The sequence below is a fragment of the Ammodytes marinus genome (genome assembly GCF_949987685.1).
Source record: "Ammodytes marinus genome assembly, chromosome: 4".
Classification (NCBI taxonomy): domain Eukaryota; kingdom Metazoa; phylum Chordata; class Actinopteri; order Uranoscopiformes; family Ammodytidae; genus Ammodytes; species Ammodytes marinus.
This window is the reverse complement of record NC_137233.1, coordinates 34834074-34847330: the sequence shown is the minus strand read 5'-3', so window position 1 is coordinate 34847330 and position 13257 is coordinate 34834074. Positions and strand designations below refer to the sequence as shown.

The 13257-nt window shown below is 43.7% G+C and overlaps 1 protein-coding gene across 3 annotated transcripts in view; it reads right to left on the bottom strand.

Moving 5' to 3' along the window:
- Positions 1–10448: 10448 nt before the first annotated feature.
- The window catches only part of pdzrn3b (PDZ domain containing RING finger 3b), a 165153-nt gene continuing 162344 nt past the window's right edge, over positions 10449–13257 (bottom strand). For all 3 annotated transcript variants that reach the window (XM_080026501.1, XM_080026502.1, XM_080026503.1), the window contains one exon: positions 10449–13224. In XM_080026501.1, coding sequence (XP_079882627.1) covers positions 11698–13224 — 1527 coding nt within the window. In that variant the 3' untranslated portion in view covers positions 10449–11697. The remainder of the gene's footprint in view (positions 13225–13257) is intronic.

Sequence of the window (13257 nt, the reverse complement as noted above, 5' to 3'; positions counted from 1 at the left end):
CAGAAGGTTGTGTGACACACACACCTGCTCTCCTAGCTGACCAGGTAAGTCCTGTCCTGGCCTTTAAGTCAAAGTCCAAAGAAATGATTCAGACTTTAGAGACAGAAGCATCAGCAGCCCTAGAGGGTTGAGTTAATCGTGGTGCCACCAAACGCACGATTCAGACAAGAGAAGCTCGCTCATCTACGTTTTAAAAAACACTATTTGACTTTGCTTCAAATTATTTGAACTCACTGAAAAAACAGATCAACAAGATTCTATTGAGTGATCATATAGTATAAAGCATTTCCATTACATTTCACCTGGTCAATGCTGAAAGATGTCAAATAAAGTGATTTCTCTTTGACACTATTTTTATAGGCAAAAACTGGCTTGACAGAATAGGATTATCAAGACAAACACATGATCTATTTTTCACTTGCTTACTAGCCTATTACTGATAACTCAGGTTCTTGTTCTTGCATGTTCCCCAGGCCCATATCTCCTGCAGATAAACATGCGTCTTCTGTGTTTTCTACTGCCATTCATCATTGTGCTGTCCTGTACCTGTGATACATCAGAGCAGCTGTGGGATTGTATTATTCATTGTATGCAACCGATATATTTACTGTAGTTACATTCGGAGGCTTGCTCATCCATCCCGGTTGTCACATATGATAAAGCGAGTAAACATGTTTTGGATTGAAACCAGATCAAAGAAAAAAAACTGGAAGATAGTTGTCACCTCTTAAAAAACAACCCCCGCTGATTTGACGCCTTATTATTATTGCGCAAATTTGATATTTTTGCAAGCCGCATGACAGATGAGGTAGTCAAGATAGAGCTACAAGTAATTTACAATTCTTACAGTTGCACATATGGTTTGCACTGTCCCAGTCTGTACAGTAGCTCACTGAGGGAATGTCGTGTTTTATTTATATATTTATACACTCATTTTGTCTTTTGGAACCTATACATATTTGAGGCTTATGTTTAATTTCACAGTACATAACAGTGTTTAAGTGTTGTATTTTATTCAACTGTAAAATGTCCTCACTTGAAGGGACTGAGACACTTAAAAGGTCAGTGATGCTCTGGATATCCACATATTAAATTGTGGGGAAACAATACAGCAATCACTATTAAAGGTACATGATTATTCCAATTATTAATGAGAGCTGTACATGTTTTGCCTCAAGAAGAAGGTCTATTCTCCATGCCCAACTCAGGCCTCTGCAATACTTTTTTTTTTGTTATGCTTTATTGATAGTGTAGAGACAGAGTTGAAATGGGGCAGAGAGGGGAGTGACATGCAGAGAACGACCGCGGGCTGGAATCGAACCCGGGTCCGCTGCTGGCCGAGGCCCATGGGGGGGACGCCCTACCAACTGAGCTAAGGGCGCCCCCTGCAATACTTTTTTGGTTGCAGCTTGAGTTGTTTTTGCAAGTATCACGTTTTTTAGAACAAAGCCCTTTAAAGATTCAGAGGTCAGCGATTCAGAAGCTCTGGGGACATGTCTCCACATTTAAGTACACGCTTTTTGACTGTTTTTGACAGACGTGATGGAGATGACTGAATGTGTGCTTCAGCTTTTTTTAATTTTTTTTATCCAGCAGCTTGTTCTCTTTAATGTTTTGATGTGCTAACGCACCTCAGCACCTTCTGAACTTGCTTGATGGTTTCATACAAAAAATCAGGTACTATTAGCAGAATCTTTTAGCAAGGCGTACAACAAATGTTCACCTTAAAGATATAGTTGAACATGTTTAATTTTTACTTTTGCCTCACTCTCTGGCTCAATAAAAAAATAAAGGACGACAGAAACCATTCCTGTAACGCTAAACATTTTGAACTATTCCTTTAATTGAGTTCCACTGCACACTGTCAAAATTAACATTATGACATTGTAAATATGGCACATGTCTGTAGGCTAAATGTATGGGCTTGTCGAGCAGGAACCAGCCTTTCAGTGTCCACATAGAGAAGTCTTCTGAATCAGGAGAGCTTGCAGGCAGTATAGAGGAGTCACTTTCTTATCAGTTAATGGATGAACGCACTGGAAGGCCGGCCTGTTCTCCGCACTGACATCTAAACCGATGAGTCCTGCTCTCCAGCCCAAACACAGGACATGTCAAACAGCTTGGGGAGACACACATTTTCATTCCAAAGGAGTAGTAAATAAGAAGCACATTTTATCTCACGCACGCACATGCATGAGTACATGAGCGTACATGTGAGCAATCAAGGCGCGTGCGTGAGGTAAAAAATGTGCGTCTTAAAGAATGTTATCGTTTGATGAATGATTGTCATTATCTTCATCAGGGGCAAATAGTTTGATCTTTAGCTTTTCATAGGGTTTGTATACCCTATACCATCTGAATAAAGTATCGATGTGGGAGAAAACGTCTAGAGCTCTCTCCCAGTCAAACCATCTGACAATAAAAACAGGGGTAAACCATGCCATCCATTCTTGAGTTGTGAGGGGATAGAGTTTATCCTCATCTGGAGTACCCTTTCGGGCGTCACAAATTACAGTGTTATTTAGACACTGTCTGAAGAATATATAGTCATCAGGGCCCTGGGTATCAGATGATGATATTTCTGTCTCAACGCGATAGGTTTCACCAGGACTCGATCCATTCCACTGCTCAGCGTAAAGTCCTGTTGCTCTATGGAGCTCTTTACAGATTTTGGTTCTGAAAAAAGACCAGTCTCTAGCGGAAAAACGTATATGCGACGTGGTACTCGGTAAAAACAGTTCATTGACTTCTCTGGTATATAGGTGAACCATTCCTTGGTCAAAGAAATATCCATATACCCTGAATTCTTCCACATGCCATTCGTACAATGGTTCCCATGCATTTTGGTCAAGGAAATCAGTCAGAGTTTTAGGGTAGCTCTTTTTAGTTCTAGGAGCTAAAAGCATCTCAGCTTCATCAATGTTTATACGCCGTTTAGGAGTTACAAAAGCAGAATCTATACCTGTATCTTCCATGATGAGGATTGTCGCACAGATGCAGAAAGAATAGGTCCGTAGAATAATAATCACTCACAGAAATATGCCAGTCGATGCAGCTCCTCCGTTGCGTAGTACAGTGGACCCACATACAGACCAAGCATTTATATAACGTCGACATAGACCACTCCCTAAGTTTTATTTCATTGACTCTACCATATATGGTACTTTTCTACACGGTCACCCCCCCTTATACAAGATAGTATGTATGTGTGACATCCTAAGGTATCCTTTGAATTGGGGGGTGTTAAGGAGGTAATAAAAAACAGATAAAAAAACATTCTTTAAGACGCACATTTTTTACCTCACGCACGCGCCTTGTTTGCTCACATGTACGCTCATGTACTCATGCATGTGCGTGCGTGAGATAAAATGTGCTTCTTATTTACTACTCAAAGGTAATGCAAATACATAGGGGGTAGCAAAACCAAGTATGTCATCGACTTATTTCCCCAGCATAGTGTGGTGTTGTTGGGGGGTGGGGCATCCCTAGAATTGATTGCTGGAGCTTTTTCTTTGCCTTGCCATATCGTTATCTCCCATTAAAGGACTGTGTACGGAGTCTTGTACCAAGTCATAAATCACAAGGCTTGGGGTTCGGTCAGACTTAACCCTCATCCTACCGACTGGGGTCATATTGATCCTGTAGGTAAACTTTTTGTCAGATCTCACAGGTGCTTTAATCTATCTTCAAGATCAATTTGTCCCCAATGACCTCATACTGTATAGTTGTTTTTGGATTCCCTATTAATTTGTGCTTTTTAAAAATACAAATGTATCAGGGTCAGTTTGACCCCAGTCAAAATCGCCCAGTTCCACCTATGCAGTTTTAATAGATGGAACTATTGATTGGGGTAATGTGGGCCATGGATCCTAATTTAAAGTCTCACACACCATCAGGGGGGTTAGAGGAACTCTGTCAGTCAATTTAAAGGAGACAGACACAAATCAGCAGACAGTAATAATAATTTAATAATAATTCATTTTATTTGAGGGCGCCTTTCATAGCACTCAAGGTCACCTTACAGGGCAGTGTTTAAAAAACAAAATCAACAATCATAAACACAAGAAAAAGATACATTGAAACAATTTACACAAGTGGGGTGAAATGGGTGGGAGACAATGAACTAGACTGAATATGTCAGTTTAAAAAGCTGTGTTTTTAGACGGGACTTAAAAGTGGAGAGAGTGTCAGAGTTACGGATGTCAGATGGGAGGGTGTTCCAGAGGTGGGGGGCAGATCGGCTGAATGCCCTGGACCCCATGGTGACCGGGTGGGCGGGTGGTACGGTTAGTTGAATGGAAGAGGAGGAACGGAGAGTGCGGGTGGGTGTGTTGGTGTGCAGAAGTTCACAGATGTATGGAGGGGCGAGGTTGTGGAGGGCCTTGAAGGTGAGGAGCAGAATCTTGAAATCAATGTGATTGAGTGATGTGATTAATGGAGGGGGTTCTGGTGATGATGCGGGCGGCAGAGTTCTGGACCAGTTGAAGCTTACGGATGGACTTGAGAGGGAGACCAAAGAGGAGGGAGTTACAGTAATCGATGCGGGAAGTGACCAGGGTGATGGGCGGAGGCGGTTGATGTTGCGTAGATGGTAATAGGCAGACCTGGTGATGTTATTAATGTGAGCTTGGAATGATAAAGTGCTGTCGAGGATGACACCCAGACTCTTAACCTGAGGGGAGGGGGAGACTGAGGTGTTATCGATAGTGATGGATAAGCTGTCAGGTTTTGTCTGGTTTAATTTGGTGCCGATGAGGAGAACTTCTGTTTTATTGCTGTTGAGTTTGAGAAAGTTGCAGGTGAGCCAGGTTTTTATTTCAGAGATGCAATCAGTACGGGAAGTGGGCGGGAGAGTGGATGAGGGCTTGGTGGAGAGGTAGAGCTGGGTGTCATCAGCATAGCAGTGGAAATGAATGTCAAATTTGCGGAAGATATTGCCGATGGGAAGGAGGTAAATGATGAAGAGTATGGGCCCCAGGACAGAGCCCTGGGGAACACCTGAGGTGACGGGGGAGGGGATGGATTTAAAAGATTTTAGTTGGACAAATTGAGTACGGCCAGAAAGATAAGAAGAGAACCAGTCAAACGGAGTGTCGGTGATGCCAATGGAGGATAGTCTGTTGAGGAGCATGGTGTGACAGATGGTATCAAAGGCTGCACTCAGGTCCAGGAGGATGAGGATGGTGAGTAGTCCAGAATCAGCTGCCATAAGGAGGTCGTTGATGATCTTTATAAGTGCTGTTTCAGTGCGGAGTGGGCGGAATCCGGACTGGAACTGTTCGTAAAGGTAATTGTCAGATAGGTGAAAATGGAGTTGGGAGGCAACTGTCTTTTCCAGGATTTTGGAGATGAAGGGCAGATTTGATATAGGACGGAAGTTGTTGAAGTTGGAGGGGTCTGCACCAGGTTTTTTCAGAATTGGGGTGATGGCAGCAGTTTTGAAGGATGTAGGGACAGTTCCAGTAGTAAGAGAGGAGTGTATGAAAGAAATGAGAGGAAGGTGCTGGTGAATGTTTTTGATTTTATCGATGAAAAAGGACATCATGGAGTTGCAGAAGGAGGTTGTGTACAAGTGAGGGGGGAGATAATCCTGGGTTTGGGTAATTTTGTTTAGTAGGGAAAACAGTGACTTAGAGTTTCCTTTGTTGGCAGTGATCATATTGGAGTAGTAGTGGGTTTTTGTGCTGGCAATGGAGTCCTTATAATGAAAGATGTGGTTCTTGTACATCTCTTTGTGAATACTGAGACCAGTTTTCCTCTGAATACGTTCAAGTTGCCGACCTTTGGCTTTCATTAAACGGAGATCGGGAGTGAACCAAGGGGCAGAGACGGAAAAGGAAACAGATCTGGTTTTTAATGGGGCAAGGGAATTAAGGATAGTATTCAGTCCAGTGTTGTAATGAGAGACCAGATCATCAGGAGTGGATAGATTGTGAATGTCAGGGAGGCAGGAGGAGTGGATTATTGAAGTGAGAGTGGCAGGGTCAATATTCTTTATATTACGAAATGAACTGTATTGTACAGAGCTATTGCATATTGGAACGGACTTCCGTACTGCCTCATTCTTAAGAGTAAAAAAAAAAAAAAAAATAGGATTTAGAAGGGAATTGAAAAAAGCTGTTTTGAGCAAAGAAATCAGGTTAAATTCAGTCAACCAGTGTTTGTAAAGCTGCAGAGTGCCTTATTTTGAATTCTTAGTTTAAACTTATATATAGGGACAGCTCTTAATGAAATGATCTCTGAATGTATACTTGTAGTGTGTATGTATGGTGCAAATGTATTCTGTATGCTTACAATATGAACCTTTAGGCATCTAATGTGGGTAAGCGGGTGTGTGTATGCACACGGTATGATGTAGGCTATGATTTGAGTTTCTTCTTTTTTATGAGAAAAATGTAATTGCTTGTTTCGGATTTTTTTTGTGTATGTGATTCCTATTTTGGGAAAACTGTATGGGAATTGTTTTGCTTTTTAGGGACCCCAGGAAGAATAGTTGTCACAATGGTGACAACTAATGGGGATCCAACAAACAATAAACAAATAAACAATAAACTAGGGCGGGGTTTTTTTGAGATGGAGAGAGTGAGTTTAAATGTAATTGAGAGGAGAAAATGGTCAGTTATGGGGAGTTCATCAGCTGTGATATCAAGGGGGGTGACACCAGAGCAGCAGATTAAGTCCAGAATGTGTCCTTTGGAGTGTGTGGGGAAAGTTGTATATTGTTGACATCCAACACTCTCTAAACAGGAAGTAAAGTCTTTGGTGAGAGGCAGATTGATATTGTCCATGTGAATGATAAAATCACCCAGTAGAATGATGTTTGGTGAGAGAGAGGATAAATGGGTGAGAAAGGCAGCAAAGTCATTTAAAAATTCACAATTTGGTTTAGGGGGGCGGTAGACGGTAGCAATGATGGTTGGAGTGGGACCAGACAACTCGCAGACAACAGATTCAAACGAGCTGCAGACAGGCACTGACACCGGCGATACCTTCAACTTATCGCGGTAAATCATCACGAGACCTCCTCCCCGGCGAGAGCCACGGGGTTGCCAGACGTAAACAAACCCGCTAGGAGTGGATTCAATCAGCTGAGAGAAGTTGTTGGGCTGTTGCCATGTCTCCGTTAAACAAAGAAAGTCTAGCTTGCGATCAGTGATGATATCCTGAATGAGATGTCCTTTGCTTGTCAGTGAGCGGATATTAAGCAGTGCGAAGTTGAGTGCGGTGTTGTCACAGCTGACGGAGCTAGCCGACCGAGCTAGGCGGGCTAACACACTGTGGTCGACAGCCCAGCTGGTTGAGCGTGGAGGGGGAGGAGAGCTGGACCAGATCGACTTAATTCCTGTAGAGCTGGTGTGGTGGAAATTCCTGCGGGACCCTCTGTGGATGTATCTACGGCGGGGCTGGAAGGCGATGTCCGGGTGGAGGTGGAAAGCCTCCGGCGGAGGTCCGGGCAGGTGACAGCGGAGCCAGAGCAGGTCAATGGCTGAGTACTGGAACAAACCCGTCACTGGTAGATGAGCAGGCATTCATTCTTATTAAGTTAAGTCTCAAACCAGAGCAGAGCAGGTAAGCTAGCCTCCAGTGAATTGTAATTTTCACAGAAACGGTAGTGCCAGAAGATCGTAGAAATAATCCAAATTATGCCAATCACATTGTCCGATTAGGTCATAGAATTATAAAATAAAAATTGAAGGTATAAAGAGTTAAAAACTACAAAAAAGTTACAAAGTTACCGGCGAGCAGCGGCATCAAGTTGCCAGCGTTCACTCGTTGCCATGGTATTGGCAACGAGTGAACAGTGTGATGTTTGCTTCTCCTGTCACATGACAGTATGAACTGAGCATAGCATGAACCACATGTTAACACCATTCATTTTACATTATGAACAAATAGGAAGTCTTTACTTGATTTAAATGTATTCAGTCTTTATATTGACAGGGACTCATACTGAGACTAGGGCCGCTCTCTACTTCTGGATTGAAAAAAACATACAATTTAGACATTTTGGAAGTATGGTTAATTATTATTCTATATTGGGGTCCAATGCTTCCGGATGATCTCAACATGATACAAATAATGTTTACTTAAATAACTTAATGAAACCACATTAAAACAAGGGTAAAAATGATCGCTGTCGGTAGTCCATGTGTGAAATAGCTTTGTAGGATGGTTAAGGAGGCTTTATCCATTGTACTCTACCAGCAGACATGGAGGATGAGCCTGAGCTTGCACCCTGGAATTCTCTCATTATCATAATCATCTCTGATGCAGAGTCAAAAATAGGTAGCATTTGGCTACCAGGTCTAACAAATAATACAAAGGGAAGACGGCTATTTTGATTCCATGTCTTCTTTTAAATAAAAGGTACAAAATGTACATTAAGGTGTTTATTTGACTAAATCTTGTCCGTTTGCAGTCATTCATTAATTATATCCCTCCTCGCCGCTTTGCATAAGGTGCAAGCACTCTGATGGAACCCTGGCTCATGTGCTTTGGTTCTGTTCCAGACTCCACAATTTCTGGTCAAGCGTGTTTCGTTATTCAGATGTCTATGGCCACATCCTCCATCCCAACCCAGAAACAGTCATTCTAGGCTCGTCACAACAACTAGACTTTAAGTCATTGGAAAGCTCTGTCCGTCCAGTGTGGGATAGTGATCGCGAAAAAAATTATTCTTCAGGTTTGGAACAAAGAGATAGCTCCCTGTTTTGACATCTGGCTCATAGAGTTTTCCTGTACTTTATTTATGGAGAAAATTCAATATGAGATTTCAGGCAAAGTAAAGAAGATTAATCAAATATGGCAGCCTTTCCTTGACTATGTCGCAGTACTGAAGGGACCTACTTGACACCTCAAATAACTTTTATTTTCAGTTTGCCATTTGACATAGAAACCTGTATAGTAGAGTATGCCATGTTTTTTGTTCATTTCAATGTATCTTTTATTTTTGTATTCCTTTTTTCAGTGTTTTTGTTGTGTATATGTTCCTAAAAAGAAAACTATAAATAAAATATTAAAACAAATATGGACTGAATTTGCGGATGCACTTTTTTTGAACAAGCACACCAAATGCATATGAATGTTTGCTCTAACTGGCATTGCCTCGTTAAAAGACTAAAGATGTGTTTGATAGATTGTGATCTGACAAAAGTAGTGCATAAGCAGAGAGAGCCTTTGTTAATCAGTTATGAGGCACTGGGCTGCTAATTGAAGGATCATATTGGACTGAGGGTACGAGGTCTCTAACAGATGGCAGCAGTCTAGAGTCAGATAAATAAACCATTAGCCTGGCAAAGATGTGTTACTGTGCAACTTTGTTAGAGCATAAAATTACACAGTGTGAGATGTCTGGATGTCTGGCTTTGGCTAAGGAACAGCAGTGGAATATTATGGAGGTCAGCCACACAATAAGCATTTTGAACCAATCATGGCAGTTTTCTGCCCGAATGTTCTATACAAACAATGACTGTTGCCATGGTGACTGTTTGATACGGCCACACCCACACAGTCCTGTCAAATGGTCTACTCTAGAGAGAGTAAAAAAAGCATTTTTTTTTTAAGTTTTATAAGCCTGTAAATCCAGACCCATATCTTGAACGATAGAGGGTCGGCCACGATCAATAGACCTTCCCAACAGAAGGGGCGGCTCTTCCTCGTGCATTTCAAATGCCACTGCACGCAGTTGGATAGCACTACAACCAATCAGTGCAATGAACAAGGTGACATATTAAGCCCCGTTCGTTTAGCGGGATTAACTGTTCAATTCAACATTTGGCGTGGTTGGTCGGCAAAACAGAACATAAAAATTCAATCAGATTTTTGTAAAAGCTTATTGAGACCCCCAATTTTGATATAATATATTGATTTTTACTATTTTAGACCAGGTGTCCAGAGGCTTTAAAACCAGCCCGGCAAGATGTTGCCCTGCTTGGGCTCCGACATGAAACACAGACAAGAAACTTCTCTTTTGCTTCAGGACTTCTTGATTCTTCTTCATTGGTTCATGGAGTCTTACATCTTGAATCTCATATTTATGTTACTAGATAGGACTGGTGCTTTTTAGCAGGACAAGAGGCAAGGTCCAAGTTGCTGCACTGTATCAAACTGAATGGACAGATTTGCAACTGAATGTTGTAAAGTCATGAGTGTTGAACTAAGACACAGTAAGAAGGATTAGAGTAAAGCAGCCTAGACCCAAACAGAAGTTTACAATCCTTTCAGCAGATGTTCCAGGCTGCAAACAAACTAGAAAAACAACCTGTCAGACCACATCAGTACAGACTCCTCAGGCACAACAGATCCTGTTAAACTAGTCTCTATGTAACATACACTCTGTGAAATGATGTGCATTTTTTTACCTCTCTATCTGCTTATATTTGCGCTGATCCAACAACACTTACACACAACAAATTCAAACAACATTTGAAAGCTTGCCTCTCGTCATATATAAAACAATAATTTATTATTTCTCTCATTTTACAAGACATCAAATTGCGTGGCTAACTAAGGATTTGTTAATGCGGTTAATCTGTCGAATACATGAAACCATAAGAAAGCAGAAGAGGCTACAGGATGTGCTTCAACAAACACAGACATTTACATTTCAATGCGAGCAACATCTTTCTCCAACGATACGTACACGTACACACACACACACACACACACACACACACACACACACAATGGCATCACATTATGGTGTCCTGTAGGTTATGGAACAGATGGTATAATATCGCACGCAGTATCAACTTTGGGAAATCAGCACCATTTAGAGAGAAATTCAAACTAAAAAAGTGGATTTGTCACAACATTTTTATTTTTAAATTTACAAAAGTCCTTTTGAAAAGGGTTACTTCCTACCTTGCAAGAAAATAGCATTGTATCCATAAAAGCATTTAGTATGCGTAGCAGTAAATACTGATAAAAGATATATAGTACGAACAAAATAATGTTAATAGTGTAAATGCTGACTCTTTAGGTATGGCACACGTTTTTTTTACACTTTGAAAACCTTCCAAAAAAAAGTCAAATCTTGTGTAATCGTTTCCAATATTATTCAAAAGAGCAAGCACAAAGATAGAAAAAGGTATTGAAAGAATTTGAAAAAAGGTTTCCATAATCCTCCCGACAGCCATCCCATTCATTGTCAAGTCCAACCATCCTCCCAAAGTACCATCTCTTCACCAAAGTGGTGGAAAATGTTCATCCAGAAAAGGCTTTCCTTAGTTCTATTTACAAAATGTTGCCACATTGAACGAGGCAAGAACCTATACCCCAACTGGTAGTGTCCTATGTACAGTCCATCATACTCATATCCGTCCTCCCATGGCTGGCCTGCCCCTTGTAGTCAGACCAGGAAATATGCCTCGTTCCAATCAGCAGCACAGTTTGGTTTCGGTTCAATGTGGCACAGTCCGGCTGTGCACGGTAACCCTGGATCTGGTCTGCGTTTTCACTGCAGACAGCACCCTTATTTGGTAGGCGGGTTTAATGCCGGATGGCAATAGCCGTGGTCACAGTATATAAAGTCTATGTGTCAGAGCCGACTGCAATGTGTAGCTCCACCCTTTTGGGACCCTTTGGGAAGGCTGGGTAATCTAACAAAAAGGTGACAAAAATAAGTGCGTGCTGAGCCTAGCCACATCAAACTGAACCGAACAGCACCACAGCACACCGCTCAGTGGAAACGAGGCTTTACACTGTGGTCACAGACAGGAGCGAGTTGTAGACTCTCGTGCCTTCCGGCGACTTGGTACCGTGGGTCAGCAGTTCCTGGATGGTCATCCAGTTGTCAAATATTTTCTTATTCCTCTTTTTCATCATCTTTTTGTGGCTGAGTTCAATGATGTTGGGCTCTTTCTTGTCCTCGGGGCCGCTGGGCTGCTCCTTCAGACAGTCGGCGCGGCTCTGTTTCATGAACTCGCGGCGCTGCCTCTGCTCCTTGGCGCGTGAGGCATGCTGCTTCCGCTCATCCTTGGTCCAGTAGCGGCCCATCTTCAGCTCGCTGATGGCGTCGTCGTCCGTGGTCATGCCGCTGCGCTCCTCGTGTATACGCAGGGCCCGCTCCCTCAGCAGCTTGTCCCTCACCGGCCGCTTGGTGATGTAGCGTGTTCCGTCGCTGCGGATCTTCACCTTCCACTCCATCTTGGGCTCCAGGTCATCGGGGAAGAGGGGGTCCCGGCACATGCTCACCAGGCTCATTTGGCTCTGGGCATACTCCACCGCCGACTTCTGCTGGATCAGCTGCATGTAGCTCTGGTAGTGCTGGGCGTGTGCAGGGATGTGGGCATGCTTGTACGGTGAATGGTTCTGGGAAAAGCTGCGGCTAGATTTACTGGACTCTCCCGACTTCCTATCTTTACTCTCTCCCATCATGGTTACATCTGAATCCTTTGAAGAACTTCTGCTCCTGCTGGGGCCACCACACACCTCCTGGACCGGGGACAGCAGAGGTTTGAGCATCTTGGAGGACGTGGAGGAAGCCCCGGCCAGAGCCTGGTTCTCTGCCCCTCTGCGGAGCGAGTTGTCTGGGGACAGCTCCAGCGTGAGCGGGGTGCTTCTGCAGCTCTCGCCCGTGTTGTAGGCGCTGGAACTGTCTTTGTCCGACTTCTCCGGCAGCTCTGTGATGTCCGAGAGCTCGTGGCGGCGGGGCGCGTCGATGCTAGTGTTGTAGTTGCGGAAGCCGCTGTTGTGGAGCATCCAGGATGACTCACGGCACTGCTCCGTCAGCAGCTGCATCTTGTGAGCACGCACGATGTTGAGGCACTCCAGCTCGATGGTGCGCAGCTCCTCGTTGAGCATCTCCAGCTCCTTGTCCACACCTTCTTGGTCCTGGCCTTCTGCCCCGCCAACACCCTGGCAGTCCAAAGCCTGGGCTCCACTGTTCCTCATCTGGCACTTGAGCTCCAGGAGTTCCCGGAAGCGCTCGCACTCGTCCGCGGTGATGCCCAGGAAATCGGCGTCGGCGTAGTCCCCGGAGATGAAGGTCTCTCCGCTGAAGGGCAGGTCCATGCTGCCCAGGGTGTCCTGGCTGTAGGTCAGCTTCCTGCAGCTGCCCAGCGTGTTGGAGGCGGTGGTTTGCTCGTCGCCCAGGTTCTCCTGCTCTGAGCTCTCGTCGTTGCGCGTGCTCTCGTCGGTGCGGCCCACCCCGCTGTCCTTCTCATGGTGGGTGGAGAGCAGTGTGGCCGTGTCGGTGGTGCCGCCGTCCTCCTCGTGTTTCTTCTGTTAAAAAACAGAATGATTCAGAGATATTGA